We start from the raw sequence: 24,203 nt of genomic DNA, 5'->3' as shown, positions 1-24,203 counted from the left end.
ATAGACAATAACTATATATCGTGCACTTTCGGCTTCACAACTTTGCAGAAAGTTTATGTTCATATACTGCTACATGACACACTGCATGAAAGGTAATATTCAAAAAGGCATAATAGGGGCACTTTAATGTATCTTTGATCAACTAAAATGCTTAGCTAAATGTTTTGACAGGACGAGTGTCTATCATTAAGACATCACCTGTTGCTCTCGCCGCCTTGTTTTTTTTTTTAAATAGGCCTACTTCTTTTAATACTTCCAAACCAGAATTATACTAGCGATCTAAAACAAACAAACATAGGATGCAATAGCTATATAACCACCAGGAATTCCACTTAAACACAGATCTCTCACCTTATGAAGAGGCAAAACCATGAATGCTCCTCCTCCGCTGGCTTCCACAATTATGGCAACAAATTTGGGGTTGACTGCGCAGAATGCGCTATCCCACGTGACCCGGGACACCCTGATGTCATCATAGCACTGGTCGTTCTTCACCGCCTGGCCGAACACATGCCGGAACTTACTCTGTCGCACAACCCGTTTGAACATATCTGCAGAGAAAAATAGGACGAGAATGAAAAATGACGCCATCACATGAACGCTCGAGTGCTTTCACTGAACAGACATGAGCCACGTACAGCAAGAAATGGTTGAAATGCCATGCATTCATACTAACTTTTCTTAACGACAATTAGATCTGCAAAAATTAAATGCATTTCAAGTGCATTTCAATGCAAATTTCAATTTAGGCACACATCACCACATTAGTGCACTACAATCTATGATCCAATGGTGTTGTGTGTAAGTAGTACTTTTACAGTGCTTAAACAGGGTCTTAAGCCACTTTAAATATAATCCTAAAACGTGGCAAGTGCTGCAACGGTTGCACTAAAAGTCAATAATTACCTGAGCAGCACTTCGACATGACACGGTTAACTGCTAAAACTGCCAAACATTCACATGATTTCAAAGTGTCTGGCACACAGAACAGTAATGAAACCAATCTCAAAGAGCTCCGCTGAAAAACCAAAGCCAGTTCAAAGCGGGACAAGTTCGTTTTGACAGAACACGTACCAGATGGGTTCATTTTCTATGGTTGATGAAGCACTAGAATAAATCCCCACTCAGAACGCATTACTCACCCTATTTCACACAGCAAACTCCATATCAGCGTCAACACTACACATTGGTCTCTATGCTATCTGTTTCAGCTTGTCTTGCGTCGGTTCTAAAACAAACCTGAATTACGAGAACATTCTGTCTTCATGCCATCTCCCAATGAAAACAACTGAGGTCCAACTAAAACAGTAGAAACTCTAGGGCTGGATAGAGTCAAAAGACAAGAAAAGCAAAGTACTACCCTCATTGCTCAGGGGGTGAGAAACAATGTGATTACAGTAAGTCTATAATGTAGTTAACACCCAGATTAGCACATTTAGACCTGCATAATAATTAAACGCCTTCAAATAAATCTGGGCTAGTGCAAAATATTTTGGCAAGGGTTCTTGCAAGTAGTGTTGTCACGGTACCAAAATTTCTGTATTCGGTACCGATACCAGTGAAAATCCACGGTTCTCGGTACCAAAGTAAAACACAATAACATGCTAATTAAAAAACACTTTTTATTAATAAAGTCAAACAAAAAGAAAATGTACAAAAATCAATGCCATTCTTTATACTTATTTAAAATAGTTTCAAGTTTATCCGCAAGTAATAAAGTATGAAAAACCGTAAACACCCAAATTTAATTGGTCTTTTAATTAATGAAATTTAAACACTTTTTTTTGGTAAATAAAGGGGATTACTATTTACTATTAAAATTAAAACTAAAACTAAAACATGGAAGAAATATTGTGAGATTATTTCTTAAAAATAAAGTTTTATTAATATAATTTAACTAGTAGTAGTAGTAGTAGTAGTAGTATCGCATACATTCAACTAAATAGTAATATATTTCTGGCACAATGTAAAAACAAACTTTTATTTTGAACGGGTTGCCATGAATACCTTTAAATTGACCCTGGTTTTACTCCAATGAAACGGTAAAATGCTCGTGAAGTGACTCTCAGAACAGTTCTGGAGATGTTGTTTATGTATTCATGTCCTCATTGAGACAGCAGATGCTGAAATCACTGCGAGCGTCATACGCTTCAGTCTTTGTAGTAAACAAAACCACGCGTCTCTGCCATTCATTCATTCACACAGAGACACAGAATACGCAGGATTCATATTTGAATCGACTTTTGCGGCTTAATATTTACAGATACTGGTCCATATGGCGATTTGATTTAAGTGTAATGACCTACTTTTGATTAAGTCATCTAAACTTTGACAAATTCAGTGTTAAACTGTAAATTTTATAACTGGATTCCGAGATTCCGTCCACGTTTTCTGCATCGCGAAAATCATAGGGCTGTATGGGTCAAGAACCGGGTTGACCGGGTACTCGGTACCACGGGCACTTGAAAAAACCTGGTACCGTGAAGTTTTCATTTTTTTAGTACCAACTTGGTACCGAAGTACCGGGTCTTTTGACAACATTACTTGCAAGGGAGACTCTGAGCATGATTGCAGTAGTATCTTACCACATAATATTACTAGCATGAACAGTATACTGACTATACTATACTGACACTATACTGATACTGACAGCAGTATCTCCACTTGTGTCAGTGCCAAAATCATCAAACAACCCCGTCAATCGACAATGGGGTACGACCTGAAAAAATCTGTTGCAAAATATGAAAATCAGGGTTATTTATAGTTAACTAAATCCATATTGAAAATTTGGGGGAAAAACATTTTTGAAAAAAAACTAAATTTCAGCTAGTTGCTAAGCTAATTTGAAATTAAAAATTAAATGTACATAGATATTAAAAAAAAGACAAAAACTAAGTATTCAAATGAAAACTGAACAAAATAAGAACCAATTTAAACTAGTAATAGTATTTCGATGATACTAAAATAAATAAATGAAAATACTGTGAATAATTTATCCATGCATGGGTTTCAATTTGTAAAAATATTTTTACCTCATACTGTTAATTAAAATCTCATAACTGGACCTCCTGTTTTGTCACAACTTTTAATGTGTTTTTTTCCCCTGTTATATTTTTATATTAGCTGTCAATACTGAACGGTAGAGGACAGGGTCTCTTGAGGGCGGTGGAAAAGCATGGGGGAATGAGGACAGGAAGCGGTTACTGTTGGTGGGTGTGGCTGTTTGACTGAGGAAAAATGTGACCTTTGTTTCCTTATAAATACAGTGTGAAGCACAAAAGGTTTTACACCAATCACATGCTACAAATTCTGTCTCTCAACACCATTACTATCCCACTGTACAGAAGACATTCACAGACATTAACTCCCATACAACATTTTTAATACACATCTGTCAATATGTAAATAATCTTATCCCTTCATTTGATAAGACCACTGTTACTAGAAGTGACAATATACTGTACTGCATGTCAAAACTTTAATACAGCATCTTATATTCTATAAATTTCTAGAGAAAAAAAAGATGTATTGTGACTTTCATCTTGTTCATAGATCAACAATTAAACAATTGTGCAGACACAACGTAAGAACACCTGTGTTAGATGCGGTTTTAAAATCATGAAAAGGATTAGGGCTGGGCGGTATATCGAGTTTGTACGATATATCAATATTCTTTATAAGCGATACGACATGAGGCAATACCGTTTATATCAGTATACTGTACAGTGGTTTGAAAACGAGCGCATATGAAAATAACTTATATTCTATATATATTCTATATATAATAACTCATTTCACAGGTATATTCTCCATCTTTAAATGTTAGAAAGCCATGGAAATATTATAAAACATATGCACTGATAAAGCATATGCATTCAGAAAGTAGAATAGATTTTTTTTTTTCATGCCAACTTATCCTGTAACCAACCAAAACCACCAGATAAAAATACAGGGTTTTTTCAGTCATTTTTTTATTTTATTTGCTTTTATTATTTACCTTATTTGTCTTTATTATTTTTATAATAAAGGCAATTGTTATAAAAATAAAATGATTTGCTTTTATTTACCTTATTTCTATACACAGTGACAATGACAGATGAGATAGGAAATGATTAGAGAGACTAGAGGATTGAAATCGGGAAATGACTCAAGTCAAGCTCACTTGGTTGATCTGTACATATGCCGAAATGCTTGCAATGCCCATCAGAACATGTCTCATAACGTTTTAACTCTTTTTGGTGAATGAGTTGACTACAATGAACAGACCTTCAAAGGCAATGTTTAATCATATGTTACCGTGTTCTATTACGGCATAAATGTGAAACGGGTAACAAGAGAGTTGATGCCGCAGTACATTTGGGTTTATTTGACCGATTTATTACATTCAGAAATATTTTTGTAGGTTAAAGGTGGGGTTTGTATTTTTTCAAAAATGCTTTAGAAAACGGAGTAGAGCCCAGTAAAACAAACTTGTAGCAATCAGCAGTAAGGGGCGTGTCTACTCATGATGCAGAGGAGAGCGCGCTCATCAGTGCACATGACCGACATTAGCCGAGCGACAGAAAGATAAAGATGGCAGATTAAAAAAAAAAAAAAAAACGTCTGTGGAACAAAAGGCGGCTTACACCGGGTTGTCTACACCGGACATGACAGTTGTCCTGTCGCAGTCTGTCTACAATGGACGCGACAAAGCGTCCGTTGAAAATCATTTGAAATTTGTGCCAATGTGTCAAATAGAATGCGGCAGCAGTTTACTGTCAGGGATTTGTCGTGCCACGCCGCATACAGTGTAGACGGCATCACTGATTATAACTAGTTCAATAGTATTTTATCGTGCCGCTCACATCCGGTGTAGACACAGTGTTACAATAAGGCAAGAATTAGGACCCATGTAAATATCGGATCAGCTTTCCAGCGCTGGAGAGAACTGAAGGAGCGGGAAGGCCTGTGATCGGACATCGAGGTTGCTTTGTTTCTTCTCGATGGGCGAGTATAGGGATGGTTCGATACCATAATTTTGGCTTCGGTACAATACCAGAATGTAATACCTCAGTATCGATACTAAATCGATACCATAGGTGACAAATAACCAGCCTCAAAAGATAAGTGAATTGAAAACAATTATATATATAAAAAAACCTACACGAAACATAGGTTAAATTTTGAAGAAAAAAAAAAAAAAAAAAAAAACATATCTGAAGTAAAATATATTCAAATCTTTTCAGTGCAAACAAAATGTCTCAAAAAAAACCTACCAGGAAGATAGGTTACATTTTGACTGAGTTTGAAGAAAAAAAAAAAAAAAAATACAACTGAAGTAACGCTTTATTGTAAAGTGTTATTCTAACAGTCAAAGTAATATTCAAAATCACATTATTTCTCTCTCTCAGATTTTTTTCAGATTTCAGACTCCGATGATGCCAAAGAAAAAGCATTAAATAAATCTCACTCTCTTGGCTGCTTCATATTAACGGGCGGCAGTGCGGCAGAAACATTCCCTTCATATTATTGATATGAAAATGAATAGCAAAACTCTTGCTTAATTCAAATTCAATTAATATTCGACTGTATAAAATGCAAGTGCATATTTTACGTGACCAAAACTTCACTGGTTCTAGCGTGTCACATATGCACATTTGAGCTTTCGTTGTTACTGTATCACATCTTATGTATATGTGCGTTGATCAGTTGTAAATAAAAGTTCAAATTAAATCTAAATTTATGAATGATGCACTCACCTGTCGATCTCTTCATTTTCTGAAAAGATATCGTACCATTTGAAATATAATATATACCAGTATTTTTCCAGTACAGGTATACCGCGCATCCCTAGATGAGTATCATTGGTTTTGCTTTGTTTCACAGAACTAATCATTGCTGTACGTATGTGTGGGGCGGAGCTATCAAAATAGGGGCGGGTTTGTTTTGGTGATTTCATGTCAACACTGGCTACCAGAAATTACCCCACCTTTAATCATTTTAAAAAGGCATATTTTTGCGTATATAATGCCATAGGTTACAATGTGTCACTTTAAAAAATAAAATTCTTGATTTTGAATAACAAACATTATATTCTTGTTTTGAAGAAAGAAAACAATCTTCATAGGGCAAGGTGATATGCCCAAAAATTCGATTCATTTGTTTTTTCCATATCAATACCATATTGATATTTAATCACAATATTCATTTACTACTAATGAAAAAACTAATTTACAACAAACAGCATTTTCATTTTTAAAATGCAATGTTTGTAAAGATGCTGCACAACAAAACTGTATAGGCCTAAATTAAAACAGACTAAAAATATCTTGGCTGTATGACATTTCCTAAAAATAGTTATTTTAAGTATATTTTCACATACAATAGTACTGCATTCCTGTCAATTTCTTCAAGTTAAACCTAACTTTTTATTTTGGCAGCTTGTCACGAAGATCTTTGAGTTTGAGTTAGAGTGTGTATGACCGTTTTTCACAAATGAAAAGTGTCTGAACTGACTCTCAGAGCAACTCTAAAGGAACACACAAACTACAAATGTCAGTTGGACACTCTTTTGTTTCTGTGACATTTTATTAACAAAAGGCCGTCTGATATCGGGCAGATATGGCCATGATGCTACATCTCACACTTCCTCCAGCACCACAGAAGGCCTCGCACAGCGCACTACTATAGCAGCAGGCTCGAAATACCACACACGCTCCAAACAAACTCAAGTGCTGCGATTTCCTCATTCTCACCCCTTTCATTTCCTCATTTCCCAAAAGCTGCTGAGGGTAACATAAGTTCAGAAAGAACTGCAGTCTTTTCGGGAGCACAAGTGGAACCGAAAAAGGTTGTTTGGGCAGCAGAGACAGCTCTTCACAAGTTCTCAAAAAGCAGATTTAAGTTCAACAAACTGTCTTTTGTGCAAATAAGGATGTACACAACAACAGACATAGGGAACATTGTGGTTACACTGCTTCTCTTCTATGTTACTGCTCAGCTGATTAAAGCAGCGAATGAAATGAAGCAACAGAGAGCTACAAGACAACAAACCCTAAATTCATAAGACCCAAACTTCTAACTTCTAAAGACAGTATGCTATCTTAGCAGACTAATTTAATTGCTTCTTAACTGTGAATTAACTGAAAACAGAGACATTTAGCCTATGTAACTATTTGTGACTTTAACAATTAGGGTTACAAAGGGACGGACAACTAACAGCAAACTAAGTTTCCAGAAACGTACCAGAAATTATTTTCTGCCCTTTGCAACTACTTACAATGTGCTATCTGCAATTATACGATTCATCATACGGATTTATTTTTGTGAATATTTCAGTTATAATCATCAACAAATTACATTTTCCTTTGCGAGCCTCTGCAAAAGTTCTGTCAAACATTCACTCTCGTCTGTAGCGACATTATGCTTGCATGAGCTTGCATGAGCATTCAGAGGCACTGCTTGCAATCATTTTGCCTGTTTTAATCAATCAATCACTACATCATCTCTATGATATAAAACAAGCTCAATATACATTCCTAACAGAAAGGTGTAATTCAGAGCATGTGTAAGTCAATACCTCATGATTGTGAAATTTATCATTCACCACACCTCAAAATCAAGCTAAAATCAAAGTGAATCAGTTTTCCTCTCAATCCACACCAGAAGCAAACGGCCAAACTACATCGCTACTATGACAATCACCGCAAACATCCAACATTGCTACGCTTGCAGTGTAGATTGTGTGTAAAGAGTGCACTTGTAGTATATTCATAGTCATTTCCTCTGGGAATAATGCCACAAAGTGATAATCAGATGGTCTTACAGTGCCAGAAGAACCACCTCACACAAACAGCTCCAGAAAAGATCCTGTCTAGAATGGTGTTTAGAAACAACAAAAGGCAGTAAAGACTGGAGTGAACTCCAAGAGAACCTTTGTAAAATGCATTCGAATACCAATGACGCCCATGGGGTATATTGAGCGACCCAAACCGATCATGGTCAACACTGCTAACTATTAATGAGATAAGACTCTCTGGCCGAGTCAGAGCAGAAAACAGTTAAACCATTAAATCTAATCTAACGGAACAGTGTAGCCTGTAGTCGTTTCCAGCTAAAATATGAGGCCTCTATCTATGATATTGATTTCTCCAGTGAAAAAGTTGACTTCTGAAAGGGAAATGTGCACAGATCAAGCACCATTTACAAGAGAAAACACTTTTAAACAAATATGTTGGTAGATTTTAATATGAGAGGACAACAGGGAATGGACATTTTCACTGGAATGAAGCGTTATGAATTATGGAATTTTGGCCAGAAGTATGGCCAGATTACAGTTAAAAAGCTTTAAATTATACAGTTATTTATTACAAACATGCAGCATTTCACTTCAACAGATGTTAATTGATGGACTGGAGTTATATAAATTAGCCTACTTGTGAATTATTGTGATCTTGCGTTTGGACTCTCATTCTGACGGCACCCATTCACTACAGGGGATCCATTGGAGAGCAAGTTATGTAATGCAAAATTTCTCTAAATCTGTTCTGATGAAGAAACAAACTCATCTACATCTTGGATGGCCTGAGGGAAGAGTACATTTTCAGTAAATGTTTATTTTTTACAACTATTCCTTAAAAAAAATTGGTCTAATATTTGAAAACTGACATTGTACCGACATATTGTGGATCCCTAGGAAAAGGTACCAAAAAAAAAAAAGTCTCAAAAAACGTTCTCAAAAATGTGTTAGAATGCAAAGATATTTTAGATGTTTAATTACTATTTGGAGCATTGGGATCGCTAGAATTTTTGTGAAAACCTCAAATTCGACCAAAACTGACATTTTTCACTTCTTTTGACTTTATAGCTCAAAGTTTGTCCGTGCTAGGGCTGTCGCGATTCGTGATTTTAGTGGACTAGTCGATTTTAAAAAATCGTCGACTTAATTTCGCTCGCGTCGACTAACTGGCAAAATACTGGAAGTGGCGCATTTCACGGATAAGAATGCATAAAACACATTATTAGACTATTTTCCAAGGCTGCATGATATATTAAATCCATTTAAAAATCATAATTAAGCAGAACTGTGAATTCACAAACGCTATGATTTAATTAAATAATTATATGCAATGCAGTTTAATTATTTACATGCGTGTAGGTTAAGCACGTGCGTCTCGCAGCGGCTCCGTTCACAGTAGTTCCACAAAAACATCATTTACATGTGGAGCGTCTCAAACTCCTCTTTTATTAATCAAAAATCCTGTCTAATTAATTGAGTTTTACAGTTTTCTCTTTACCAAATTCTGTTTTCCATTATTTTCTGGATTCCATTTTAATGGTTCCATTAAATTTCAATAAATCAAAAGCATATCCAATTAATTGATTTTATATATAAAAAAATAAATAAAAAAAGAGATATATATATATATATATATCTATCTATAAGAGATAGAGATATATATATATATCTATCTATAAGAGATAGAGATATATATATATATATATATCTATATATATATATATATATATATATATATATATATATATATATATATATATATATATATCTATATCTATATCTATATCTATATATATATATATATACACACACATACACACACACACACATATACACACGAGGTGTTGTGAATTTCAGAAATACTGCACATTTACATTTTTCACCTAAATAAATTCTGGTAAATAATATTTCTGGTAAACACTCCTTTAAAAAGTGTTTTTGGATTATAATTTTATTAGTTCAGTATTATAGTGTGAGTGACAACATATCCACACGTTCTAGTCTACTGCTGTGACTTCAGTTATTTGGACTATGAGATGGACACTTGCTTCTTGCACTCTGTGTTGCACTTTTGCTTTAAAAAATGATTTCATAGAAATTTGTATTTAATTTGGTTTAATAAAATAATCTTAACTAAAATTGTAGATTTTTGTGTGAGAAATTAATCGTTTAGATTAATCGATAAATTAGTCGAAATAAAAATAGTCGTTAGCGGTAGCCCTAGTCTGTGCGCATTCCGACTCATTTTGCCAGCACAGGTCACATATTTCCTTTTGTTTGGAAACAACACCAAGTCTCTCAAACAAACAAACAAACAAACACATACATACACACATATATATATATATATATATGCTTTTTTTTTATCCCAGAAAGATGCAGTGGTGACCCAAATATTTTGTTTTAAGATTTAACATTTGTTGATGGCCTAAAGTAAAAGAGTTGTAAAAGTTATTAAGATCTTTTAGAGCTTATGATTTATTTAAAAATAAAACATTACACATTAATGAATAACTCAGTATATATACAATTTTTAATTTAGAAGTGTCATGTTTGGATTTTTTTTTTTTCCATGTAAGCTAGCTTCAGACCTTTAAATCAAAACATACACATTTTATGACATAAATGACTGCTTTATTTAATCAGAAACAGTCTAAATGTTATTTGTTTAGGCCAACAGTGCAGTGAAGACCTGACGTGGCATGTGAATCCAGATGAAACGTGTTGACCTTGTGCTTAATCTGCTCAGCACTATCCTGCTGCTGGTATTTAGTCTCAACACTGACACACCAGAATGTCTCACAACAGCTCTTCCACAAAGGCAATTCAGAGATACTCTGCTTCACACTTGCATCTGCTGTGCCAGAGGTTAGCAGCATGGGGTCACAACCATAGCGCTCTTGGCAGTCATGTTGCAGGACAGGTGGAACGAGAAAAAGCAAGTGTTAGCGAAAGGGAAGGAGAGAGGGGGCGTGGTGCTTTGCGTAGATTTGAATCAGCAGGTTCATGTCGAACTGCGGTCGACTGTTTAAAGGTGGAGTCTGGCTGTAGTCAAAGAGCAGAGGACCACTGCCAAGTAACACATGGTGAAATTCAGCCTGTATTTACCAACACTCATGAATCGCCTAGCAACACCAGCAAAATACCACAGTAGGAAAGAATGGGAAAAAAAAAAAAGGTAGAACCAAGAAGTAGTAAATTTGGCCTTTTAAGTACAAAACGTACCCAGTTGATGCTGAGACTCAACACAGAGCTCTCTGATATGTTACTGAATCACACAGATTATTTTCAGCCAAAAAAGGCTACAGTCCAAGGTCTATTTTAGCAGACAGGCCTATCACAAACACTCCAAACTCAAATAACATGTCAAATGACTCCTTCACATCATTTTTGAAGGTTTTAGTTTACTTTAAACAAGCGCACACTATAAAACTAAAGCATTGAAGGGATAGTTCAGCTTCATGTCACTCCAGTTCTGTATGACTTTCTTTCCTTTTCGGAAATAGAAAACACGATACATGTCGTCAAAACATCTTCTGGAAGTCAATTTGTCCCAGGTTGGTTACCAGCATTCTTCAAAATATCTTCTTTTGTGTGAAAAACTAAGAGTCATATAGATTTGGAGAGACCAGAGATAATCAACCCAGAAGTTAGCGCACTTTCTTGTTCCCATTTAAAATAATAATAATAATAGTAATAATTCCAACTCAAATGTTTGATGTTAACTTGGTAGCCCATAAAAAAGGATTTAGACTGTGATTGCCATTATAAATTGACTCTAAATGTGGAACTTTGAGCAGTCTTGATAGTTACATTTGGATTTCAGCTCTAAGTCTATGAGAAAATGTGAGAATTTTCATGTACTTGAAATGCCATCTAGATCAGTTGTGGTTCCAAGAAGCTTGGACCATCCTGAGCGGAGATATTTGGATTTTGGATGTTTACAGAAAGTCCAATAACAAAAATTTGTTGTGGGCCAAAGTCAGCCACTGTGGTTAAACCAAGTAAAATGCAAAAAAAAAATAAAATGGTGGTTTTGCAATACCAATACATAGAGGGCAATCACACACAAAAGAAAAATGGCCAAGCAACCAGTTTTCCAATTTTGAGACCACTTGAGATGGACTGAACCTATGGTGACATGTGATGAGGAAGAAGAAAAAAAAACACTTTCAGGTAGGGCTGTCGCGATTCGTCGATTTTAGTCGACTAGTCGACTTTTAAAAATCGTCGACTTCATTTTGCTCCAGTGTTCATTTTGGCAGGCATTTTTGATTTAGTCTTAGTCTTTATCTTGAGACGAAAATGCTTAATAGTCTTAGTCACATTTTAGTCATTTGAGTCTATCATAGTTTTAGTCTAGTTTTAGTCGACGAAAAGTCATTGCATTTTTGTCAACTTTTAGTCATTGCTTTTAGTCAAACTGTAGTTACCAACATTTATTTTGGTAGCTATTTTATATGTAGTATTCAAACAAAAATAGTCATTAATTCTTCTCTCTTTAGACCAAATCAATTAAGCTTAGTTATGAGAAATTGGAATCGGAAAATTGGGAAAAAATTCGTTTTTTGGTAGAAATATAGATTAAACTAATTTTTCAGATACAGTAGGTTTACTTAAGTATACATTTATTTAACATCTTTTGTTGGTTAACATTTATGACGGATAATTAGGAATGCTGTCCATTTAAGACGGAAGGTATGTATGTAATAGCTTACTGACGTACATTCAGTTTTCACCCACCTGTTTAAGCTCACTTAAACCATAACGGACTGTATTTCCGTGAGATACTCTACATGAGAGACATGTGGACTGCTGTGTGTGTATTTGAGCACTGAGAACTGATCGCGCGCTGTATGAGAACTGAAGAAGTGGAGCGCGCGCGAGAGAGAGCACTTCTATCAGCGCGTTTCCGCCTATCGCACCTTCACTAACTAAGTTAAATCGACAATGAATTGTGACTCCCGGGAAAAACGGGACGTCTGGTCACCCACTCCCTAACCCTTCGGGTGCTGAGGCCATTGTTTCAGATCGCTAGTTCGCGTTTTGGTAGGTTATCCGTCCACTGCGGGTGCCATACTGAGACTAGATATGCAAACGCCCCTTATCCAATGACAGAGACGCACATTTTGAAAGACAAGGCAGTTAACTTAGCCTATAAGATGTATTTTGAATGTCAGGTAGTCCTCAAATAACATTTTAGTCCCGTCTCGTCTTGTTAATGAAGACGCGCATAAATTTCGTCATAGTTTTTATCATCAGATATTAGTTTTAGCTCGTCAACGTCTCGTCTTAGTCACAGAAAAAAGGTTCGTCGACGAATATTTTTCATCGTCGTCTTCGTCAACGAAATTAACACTGTTTTGCTCACGTCGACTAACCGGCAAAATACCGGAAGTGGCGCATTTCACGGACGAGAATCCATAAAACACATTTTTAGACCATTTGCCAAGGCTGCATGATATATTAAACCCATTTAAAAATCATAATTAAGCAGAACTGTGAATTCACAAACGCTACGATTTAATTAAATAATTATATACGTTGCAGTTCACACAGTATGCTCTTTAATTATTTACGTGTGTAGGTTAGGCTCGTGCATCTCACAGTAGCTCCACAGAAACTGTTATAATTTACATGTGTGGAGCGTCTCATACTCCATCTCTGCATGCTGAGTTTGGGTTTATTATAACGTTCATCTGGGAACGCAACGCGTGCCATTTCATCAGATTTGTAAAATAAATCATTTATAAATCTACACAAACATAGGAGAATACATCATGATTTCAAAATAAAAGCTCAAACCCTCACTCTGTGTTTACACGTTTTGATGTCCACATATTCATTTAATTACAGTGGCCATTGCATTTCTGTCTTAAAGAAACAGCCAAATATTAAAGATTAAGTGTACGTTTTAATTAAATGGTGCTTGGTCAATATTAAACAGTAATGCGTAAAAATAATCGTCAGGCCCTCGCAGGCCTTTGTTGTAATGCGTAATCTACATTAGCTCAATTGTTTATAATATATTATGCATTTTAACAGTTTTGTTCAATAAAACCATGATTTCTTGCTTTTGATACTTGATTTGAACTAATTATTGCATCATTGCTATTATATATGTACTTTAAGTCATTTTATAGGCTATTATTCACTTACATCTATTTGTATTACCACACACACACACAAAAAAATTATATCTTTCATGAAATCGGTTTTATTTCCAAATTCAGTTTAAATTTTATTATTCCAAAACCCTGTCTAATTAATTGAGTTTTACAGTTTTATCTTTACCAAATTCTGTTTTCCATTATTTTCTGGATTCCATTTTAATTGTTCCATTAAATTTTAATAATAAAAAGCATCTCCAATTAATTGATTTTATATTAAAAAGCAGTATTTTTTGTCATGTCATCCAAGATGTCCATGTCTGTCTTTCTTCAGTCGAAAAGAAATTAAGGTTTTTGATGAAACATTTCTCCATAAAACGAACTTCAATGGGACCCAAACGGTTCAAGGTCCAAATGACAGTTTCAGTGCAGCTTCAAAGGGCTTTAAACGATACCAGGCGATGAATAAGGGTCTTATCTAGCTAAACGATTGGTCATTTCACAAATAAATAAAGTTTAAGTTTTATAAGCAAAAATGCTCGCCTTGCTCTGTTCTGTGATGCGCGTTCGTGACGTCACGTAATACGCAATTACGTGGAAACGGTCACGGTTGACTTAGGCGGAAGTACAGAGTCAGTAGGCTTTTTAATATTAAAACATCCAGGATACGCACACGAAATGGGCATTTTAAACTATAAACTGACACAAAGACATTTGAATGTGTGTATATGGTCCTCCTTTCGCACATTTGTAAACACTGACTCGGTACTTCCGCCTAAGTCAACTGTGACCTTTTCAACGCAATTGCGTATTACGTGACGTCACGAACGCGCATCACAGAACAGAGCAAGGCGAGCATTTGTGCTTATAAAACTTAAACTTTATTTATTTGTGAAATGACCAATCGTTTAGCTAGATAAGACCCTTATTCATCGCCTGGTATCGTTTAAAGCCCTTTGAAGCTGCACTGAAACTGTCATTTTGACCTTGAACCGTTTGGGCCCCATTGAAGTTCATTATATGGAGAAATGTTTTCATCAAAAACCTTAATTTCTTTTCGACTGAAGAAAGAAAGACATGGACATCTTGGATGACATAGGGGTGAGTAAATTATCAGCAAAAGTTTTTTTTAAAAGTGAACTAATCCTTTAAAGGTCATTGCACACGGAGTCCGAAATTTTTACATGTTAAAAAATAAATACGACCTCACATTGGTGTCAAATCACGTTTGCACACTGTCTCCGAAACTTTCGTCCGTCAAAAAAAAAAATTCGGATTATGGTTCGATTTTCTGCGTTTTCACATCCCAAGCATGCATTTTGATAGGAAAGGATGGGGAATACGAAAAAACACGTGTGAAAATTTTGGACTCAGTGTGCAATGACCTTTACAGTGTGCTTTGCATTAGATGTATATAAACTCCAAATCTCCTACATGTGATCGGTTTCACAAAGGATAACAATGACTTCACTCAACAGCCCACATTCCGAAAAGAACAAAACGCACTCCAGCACACAATAGCAGTCTTGACACTTCCATGAATCATAAGGCGGCCGCCTAGACCATCCAGCTGCCATTAAGACAATTACATAACACCATAAAACATCCATTTATACAAATAGAGTCCCCTGTATAACTTTACCGCATAATCTGGCCATAATCGGCAGCTGAAAGGCTTGACATTGTTGTCAGCACATATGTCGAAGAATCTTATTCAGCAAGACACTGACTGGAATGGAAATATCTCCTAAAAAGGCAGCAATGGGAGTCACAGAGCATTGGAGAATGGGAAATGATAATTGTGCGAATTCATTGCCAAGCAATACGATATCAATTCAAAGCAAGACGACAGAGCAGCATTCTGAATTCAGTTGCAAAAATGATGTGTGAGAAATGTTCCACAGCACAAAGAGAGGGATAAAGGAATTAGTACAAAAACAGATCCATGATTATCCGACCTTTAGCCAGCTGAACATGGATTTGTTGGGAAAACAAACGGAAAAGGTTTCAAACGTACAGTTTGAGTAAAAAGCTTATTTAAAATTTCAATCACATTAGGGTTGCACAATTTGGCCACAAATATTGTGATTTTATCAATTATCGCAATTTGAACTTTAAAGCATTATGATGCTGTTTTAATAAATTCTCATAATAAAATCACATTGCACGGCTCAACAAAACAGATGGAAACCCTGACAAAAAAAAAAAACAAAAAAAAACTCTGCAACAGGTCAAGCACAGTTCAAGTTCAGTAAAATGTGATAAATGACACTTATTTTTGCAGCTATCCACTAAAGGGTTCATATGATACGATTTCAAGTTTTCCTTTCTCTTTGGAGTGTTACAAGCTGATTGTGCATAGATAAGATCCCTGAAGGTGCAAAGACTAAAGTCTCAAAACCAAAGAGATATTCTTTGTCAAAGTTAAGACGCTGCCACGCCCCCCTAAAACGGCTCATTTAAACACGCCCCCACATCTACATCACGGTGTGGAAATATTTGCGCAATGCGCCCAAATGTTCACGCAAAGAAAGGCAGCGTGGTTTCAGTTAACCGCAGTTGATGCTAGGGCTGGGTATCGTTCAAAAATTTTCGATATCGATACCTTGAGTTCGATACCGGTTCCTGAACGATACTTTTTCCGATACCATTAATAAGATTACATTATCTTAAAAAACTATTTTTTTTAGCTTGACTCAAAGCCTCATCTCCTGAGCCACTGCACACAGGAACAAAATATATCCAAGACAATAAATAAATAATTTTAATAAAGTTCAAATTGTTTTCAGTTTAACCATCTGTTAGGCTACGTTTACATTAGTGCGTGTTCACTTTAAAACACATAGCTCAGACAGAATCATCATTTCTAGGTTGTTAAAGACTTCAAGATTTAAAGACTTGACAATTGTTAAAGACTTCAGGGAAATACACTTCCGTGTATTTCCCTGAATTCAGATCATGCTGCATTCACGCGTTATTGGTCACACTCACACAATAACAAAACACTATTAATTCACCAATCAATCATAAATCTCGATCACTTTTCTCCTCTCCCTCATTGGCCACATTCCGCTGTCACTCACGTCAATAGGCGCGTTCGCAGAATGATCACCGTATGACATCGAAGTACAACGAGAGCGATAAGAAAGCAGTCGGATCCTATGCATTCAAATCGCTCTTGCGGTACTTTGATGTCCTACGGTGATCATTCGGCGCAGCGCTGCTTCAACGGGGCGTCAGCATCAACGCTTGACGGAGGGCATGTCTGAAGCTTGGTGCTGACGCGCCGTCATAATAACAGCCAATCACATACTTTTCTGGTGCTGCATGAACGGGATTGGCTAGCGTCTGCGCTAGGGTATTTGCATAAGGCGATCTGATTGGCTGACGCCAAAAGTTGGACAGTTTTCTACTTCTGCCGCGTGCAACACCAGTGAAGCGACGCGAGAGACCCACAATTCAGTTCGGCAACGCTTGACGTCACTCCATTCAAAGTAAACGAGAGGCGTTGACGCCGACGCCCTGTGTGAATGTGAATATTTTTATTTATTATTGTTAATGTTCTCATGTTCAACAACTTAAAGCTTTAAAATTATTCACTTTAAGGGGTCTAAAATAAAGAAAAGAGACAACTTTGTTACTCCAGCACTTTATTATACTGAATGTCCTGATTTTTTTTTTTTTGTACTTTTTTTTTTTTTTGTAGTGCAATACATTTTGGTTGAAAAAATGAGAATCGTGTAAGAGAATCGTGATCTCAATTCCCATGGAGAAAAGTCGTGATTCACATTTTAGCAAGAATCGTGCAGCCCTACCTAGGAGAGGAGGTAATTCTGACTCTGCTATGACAATCTGGCGCTTCTGAATCAGCGACTGCAAGTATGTTTTGTTATTAGTTTAAGTATTTGCTATTGACTGTTCAAATGCGGAGTTTTGCGTGTTTTGTGTGTGCGTGTGCGCGCATGTGAGCGCGAGAGACAGGGTCACATCACAGCACATCAGCTCTCTTAACCGTGGCTTGTGTGCAAATACATACAAGCATCATCACTGTCTGTCACGCAACTCTGTTCCCCTCTCGGGCTTGAACCGATGGTAAAACTAAGGACATTATCAACCGTCTTTACTTTTATTTTGAAGGAGCGTTACATTTCCGACGAGTGCTTGCGGTGTTCGGCCAATTACAATGCACTGTTGGCCAATCAGAGCAGCCTGCGCTTATCGGAAGGCGGGACTTTGTAGAAAACTAAGCGTTTGAGAGAGGCAGGGCATAGAGGACCTACAATAATGTACAGTATTTGAAAGATTTTTGAACATTAAAGCATGTCAACATTGTTACACCAAATAGACAAAATAATGATCTTTAAAAAAAAGCATCATATGACCCCTTTAAATTTGGTTCAATCTCAAAGAATCAGACTTGCTAAATGTCTTCAGCTTCCGCTGCACAAACTGATATTAATGCTTACACAATACAGCACAATTCCAACAAACAAACACACCAAGACTGTGTTTCCTTTGAGCAGCACCAGAAGTAGTCAATGTTTACTTCAGCTTGCACTTTTGTCAGCAAAAAGAGAAGAGCAGACATTTACAGAAGGAGTTACAGAATGTTTCCACAAAACAACACTGACAGATTACGCTACTCCTTATGTCTACAATAGCTTATTTCATGGGCTATTGAAGACATGAAGAGTCTATACCATTGTCTTTTTCATCTTGTATAATATTAAGAAACATTCTAAAAACCTGTTAATTGTAGGGCCCTATGAAATCCATTTAATTTTTTCCCAAATTCTGTTTTTATTTTTTTCTAAATAAATTTTTTTCTGTTTTTATTTTTCTAGATTCCGTTTTTTACTGTTTTAATTTTTGTGGACTACTTTTAATGGTCAAATTAAATTTTAGATAGAAAGAATGTCTAATTAATTAAAATCATGAAACTTATACAATTTAACATTCATTTATTAAAAGTGTAACAAAAATTACGTTTAGGGCCATATGAAATGTTTTATTTTCTCACCTTATGTTTTATTGTTACCAAACTCTGTGTTTTAGCATTATGAATGCATACAATCAATTTTTATTTCTTACAGTAGCCTTTTGAAATGTTTTTTTCCTCCCTCAGAAATTCTGTGTTGTGTATTTAAATTGTACTGGTTATCAGATGAAGGCATAAAACATTGATTTAATTTATATTATAATTAATGAAAATGAAACATTTACTATTAAAATGAAAATATTTTGTGATTATTTCTTTAAAAAAAAATAAAGCTTTATTTTTCAACAGTAGTAGTAGTAGTATTGCGTAGCCTATTTCTGGCACAATGTCTTTAAAGGTGCCATAGAATGCATTGATACAGTATTTTAAATTGTTCTCTGATATCTACATAGAAGGTAAGTGGCTTAGGTAAGGGCATCTCCAGAAACGATTTTACATGTCCATTTACAACCCTAGGATTTCTCCCTAGAATGAAGTTCTGTTATTGGCTTGTTTCACAGTGCAGCTCATTTCAGTAACTCACAGCAAGAAGGAAACACAAGGAGGAAAATATATATTTAAATTCTCTCGCAGTTATATCGTCGGGTAATTACACTGTATATAATATGCGGGCATCAGGGAGCCGTTATTAATACACGAGGCATTGAAACTGTTTATATTATGGAGCGGCAGTACTTACCACACATTTTACAGGATCAGATGCTTGTCAGTGGTGCTCAGGATCTGCAAATCATTCGCCATCATCCTCATCTCTCCTTACTCTGTTTATGTGGTAAGTGAAATCTTATGTACTGCAGTGTTAACAGGCTACGGCTAGCAAGGAGCTAACCTTGTCCCTTTAGTGCAGGGGTCGGCAAGTAAGTTTGGCCTCGGGCCAGAACATAGTCAAAGGATAATTTCAGAAATTATTTGATTAAAAAAAATGCAACTAGAATTGCCTGACAGACTGTTACAGTGTCTTTTGTAACTGGTAGTGAGCTGTTACTCTGCGTTTAAATCCTGTAGTAGGACAGTCATTTGTGGCGGTGTCCGGTAGAGTATGTGAGCGGAGTGGAGCAGCAACAATTTCCCCTCCGCGCATTTAATAAATCACTCCACTCCAGCTCCGCTCCGGGTTCACCATTTCCCGTTCCTCGATCACGGATACCAGAAACACCGCTCAGCCTTTGCTCCTCGTCTAAAGTATACTGCAAATGGTTTAACATTGCATTAGATTTAAATTTTACTGTTAAATAATTTAAGGTTTATAATTTTCAGAGCTACAAACTATGAAGAGCCATATCATTTATGGTGAAAAACAGTGAAAGTATAGATTCCTAGAAGTCCCTACATAATCACATGATTATATTCCATTTTAAAAGTTTAATTTTACCAGTAACAAACATTGGAATGTAAATTGCTTTATTTACCCTGATTTGTCTTTGTGTGTATCATTGGCTTAGCATGAACTGATTCATCATCGTGGTTTCGGTGATTATCATTCGATTTTAAGGTAAAAAGCAGATTTTGGTAGCTTAAGTAGACTGGTATATTAACATATCATATTCATTCATTCAAACATATGGGTATAAGTTGTCAAATATGCAGGCACCAATATGCCATCCTGTAAAACCAACATTGATGTTTTTTACTGTAAATTTTTAGCTACAATACCTGTCAGGTTTTTGTGTTTGTTTGTTTTTTACTATAAATATGACAGGACATTTTTAACAGTGTAAGGTAAGGGATTTTAACAAATATCTAACCAAAAGTATTAAGTAAAATCAATGCATAACTCATCTGCACTGTTTGTGATATGGATGTAAGAAATTATTTGCGGTACGATTGTGAAGAGGTGCGCTACTACTAAGCAACCAGACTCTTGCTCTCATTGTTTCCTGACAGGTTAAGGAGCATTGCAAGCCAATTTACAGCCAAATCAATCCTGACCATAAACTGATAGCAGTCTGTGTATATTCCAAGCAAGTGTAGGGTAATGCCATGCATCCAGCAATGCTTTTCTTTCTTAATGTGCAACTCTGTTTGTCACCATTACGGGAATGCAAAACAATCTACACAGAGTAGCCGAGCAACCCTGGCAAAGATTTTAGAAATTGCAACGTGAACACAAAATGCAAATAACATCCAATAAACATAATGGAGTAAATGTTTCTGATTGCAACTACTTTGCTTGGCCATGCTTGTTTTAAACCTAGCCTGGACACTAATGCATAAAATTCCAGACAATGTCCAGAAAGCTGCTGGAAAGTTTTCCAAGGAATGTTGTAATGAGAACAATGAGGCAGGGCTTGCTCGCACATTCCTCACCCATTAAAAACCTCACAAATAATACCACAAAGAACCAAGGATGGAATTTACACAGTCACACCAGCAGTGAGAGTAGACTGCCTACATGAACAAAAGTAGTTACAGATGGCCAGAAGTGTTGTCATCCAAAACAAGCTGTGGTAAAAACAAGTTTGTTGGTCTAGGATTCTCAGCCACATAGTATTAGGAAAACAAGGGTCAGACTAATATATGTTTAATCGTAACCTGCTTCAAGACGGATACAGCTTTGTAAGATGGGTTACTGGGTCAAAACCTCAGTTTCCTCTACATGGTTTTCAAAACACTAGTTTTCTGCAGACCTACACTACCATTCAGAAGTTTGAGGTTGATAAGAATTCACTTTAATTGTTTTTTTTTTAATTCATTCAGATCACAAATTAGTATGATCACAAACAGAAATATAGTAAAATATTACTACAATTAAAAGTTTTATTTTAATATACTTCGATGTAATGTAATTTATTCTTGTGATTCAAAGCTTAATTTTCAGCAGCCAGTCTTCGGTGTCACACGATCAGAAATCATTCTAATGTGCAGATTTTTCTATTATCAATGTTGAAAACAGTTGATACATTTTCTCAGAATTCTTTGATTAGAACATTAAAGAACAATTGTTTAAAATTGAAATATATTGTAACATCTGTAATATTTTAAGTCTTTACTTTCACTTTTGATCAATTTAATCCTCAATTTAATCCTAGCTGAATGAAATTATAAAATTTCTTTCCCAAAAAAAAAAAAAAAAAGTATATGTTGACTGACCCAAACTTGAACAGTGGCATTTATAGAGGCACAAGTACTTTACTCAACTTTATATCATTCCAAACCGGTATGATTTTTTTTTCTTCCATGGAAAACAAAAAGATAATCATTTAATATCATCTTGGAAGCCCTTTTTGTTAATGACTGGGTCTGTCAAGTGGTGAACTTGACAGAACGTTGAATTTTTTTGTAAAAACTGCCGGTCGAATGTGCCATACAGACATGCTGGCAGCCAAATAAGCATGCTTGACCGAAAGAGAGAAAGAGAGGGGAAAAAAGATGATCTGGGCATGTCATGTTTTCAACGTGTGCACTAATAAAAAAAAAAAAAAAAAAAAGAAAAAAAAAGAGGAAATCAATCAATAAAGCCTGAAAAGAACTATAGAGACTGCAAAAATGGGAAGAAAGAGCTTTCTCCTAATGAAAATATGAACACAAATGCCCACTCTTCTTATAATCCATTCCTTTCCCGGTGGATAAAATCACTTGAATGTCAGCAATTCACACTGACTTAAAGAAATGCCTCCAATAATTAGAACGTCAAACACTGCATTGGATCCCTGCTTATAAAGAGAAAGATAAAAGAGCTACTTCAAAATCTTGAACTGGATACCAACTAATAAGCGCCACAAGCAAGTCACTAAATGATTCATAGATTCCTGACCGCAAGCTCAATCCAGCTACTGTCTCCCTGTGAACAGATGTCAGAAAAGAGCTGAGATGCTTGACACTAGTCGCAGTTATACTTGTACAACAGAAGTAGGAGAAACAAAAGAAGAACTAGGAATTATTTGAGAGAACTAAAGACGATCTCAATCAAACCTTCATTTAACCAACAAGAGGAAAAGCCTTTGTGGCGACTCACTTCACTTTGAGTTCTGGGTAATGAATCAGAGTGATACCGCCTCCACACCCATCTGAGGCGATTCCTTCAGTTACTGAACCCAGCCGTGCACAAAGGAAGCCTTGTAACACAGCACTGTGGCATCACTGGTCTACCGGATTCATGGTGAAACACAGAGAGTGAAGGCTGGGTAGGCCTTATCCAGAAACTGATGGGAGAACATTTACTTTTTTTTTTTTTTTTTTTTTTTTTTTCAAAGAAAAGTATGATCTGGATGGGTATAGAAGGGCAACATCATTTTGAGGTGACAAGAGTGTAATGTTTTCTACACTAATAATAAAAGGAATGTTTCTTGAGCACCAAATCAGCATATTAGAATGATTTCTGAAGCGTCATGTGACACTGAAGACTGCTGAAAATGTAGTTGCGCCATAAAAGGGATTAATTACATTTTAAAATTAAAATAGAATAGAACCAATTTGGAGAACTTAAATTGTAAATTACATTTAAATAAAATAAAATATATATAATAATGCTAAATTAAATTATATTACATAATTTAACAATAATGAATTAAATTATAATAAAATTAAATATTTAAAATGAAAAAAAAAAAAAAAAAACTGCAAAACTGACAATTTTATAATACTAGAGATGCACCGATTGCAATTTTCTTGGCCGATTCAGATTTCTTGGAAGTGTGACCTGTCGATACCGATTTTTGCCGATTCCGATTTTCTTTCTAAGAAATAGAATTGACATATACAAACAAAAGTATGCAAATTTATCTCCCCATCTGTGTAATTCACAAACGTGAATCATGCACAGTATAATCAGATGACTGACTGAAACCAAGTATGTTTTCTGTAAAGATAACAGGCTTGTACCAATCGTGGAATGTTTATTTGCAAAGGCTAGCACTGCTAATGCCAAGCTTGAGCTCTTGAAGCTCCGCCCTCTTCTCCGGGAGCACCAGCTCATTTGCATTAAAGCAACATACTCAAATACAGAGTGTTTTGGCTCATACCCTAAAAGTGGCAAATATAACAAGCTATAAAAAAAATTATCTGTGTGGAATTTTCAGCTAAAACTTCACATACACACTCAGGGGATATAAGAGACTTATTTTACATGTAAAAAGGAGCACATGTCCCCTTTAAATAGGACTAAATCACCAGTAGGTGGCGGCAAATGTCTGTTTTAATGAGTGAGTCGTTTAATTCATTCAACCGATTCATTCAGAAACGAGGCAAGTGACTGTCCTTATGAATGGGCCACTGAATCATAGACTCACTCGATTCGTTCAAAAAAACGTGGATTCATTCAGTAACGAAACACCACTGTGTTGCTCAGAGAGACACAACAGTTCTGCTGTGGCTTTGA

General features: G+C 35.8%; 1 protein-coding gene across 4 annotated transcripts in view; it reads right to left on the bottom strand.

The window, feature by feature from the left end:
* Nucleotides 1-24,203, bottom strand: part of LOC306869738 (coronin-1C-A-like) — a gene marked incomplete at its 5' end in the record, with an annotated part of 68,822 nt that overhangs the window by 32,702 nt on the left and 11,917 nt on the right. For 3 of the 4 annotated variants that reach the window (XM_079416630.1, XM_079416632.1, XM_079416631.1), the window contains one exon: nt 352-551. In XM_079416630.1, the coding sequence (XP_079272756.1) occupies nt 352-551 (200 nt within the window). Of the gene's footprint in view, nt 1-351; nt 552-1,142; nt 1,205-24,203 lie in introns of those variants that run through there. The other variant, XM_079416633.1, reaches the window with a different exon arrangement.

The sequence above is a fragment of the Barbus barbus genome, assembly GCF_936440315.1.
Source record: "Barbus barbus genome assembly, chromosome: 5".
NCBI classification, from domain to species: domain Eukaryota; kingdom Metazoa; phylum Chordata; class Actinopteri; order Cypriniformes; family Cyprinidae; genus Barbus; species Barbus barbus.
This window is presented reverse-complemented; position numbering and strand designations above follow the sequence as displayed.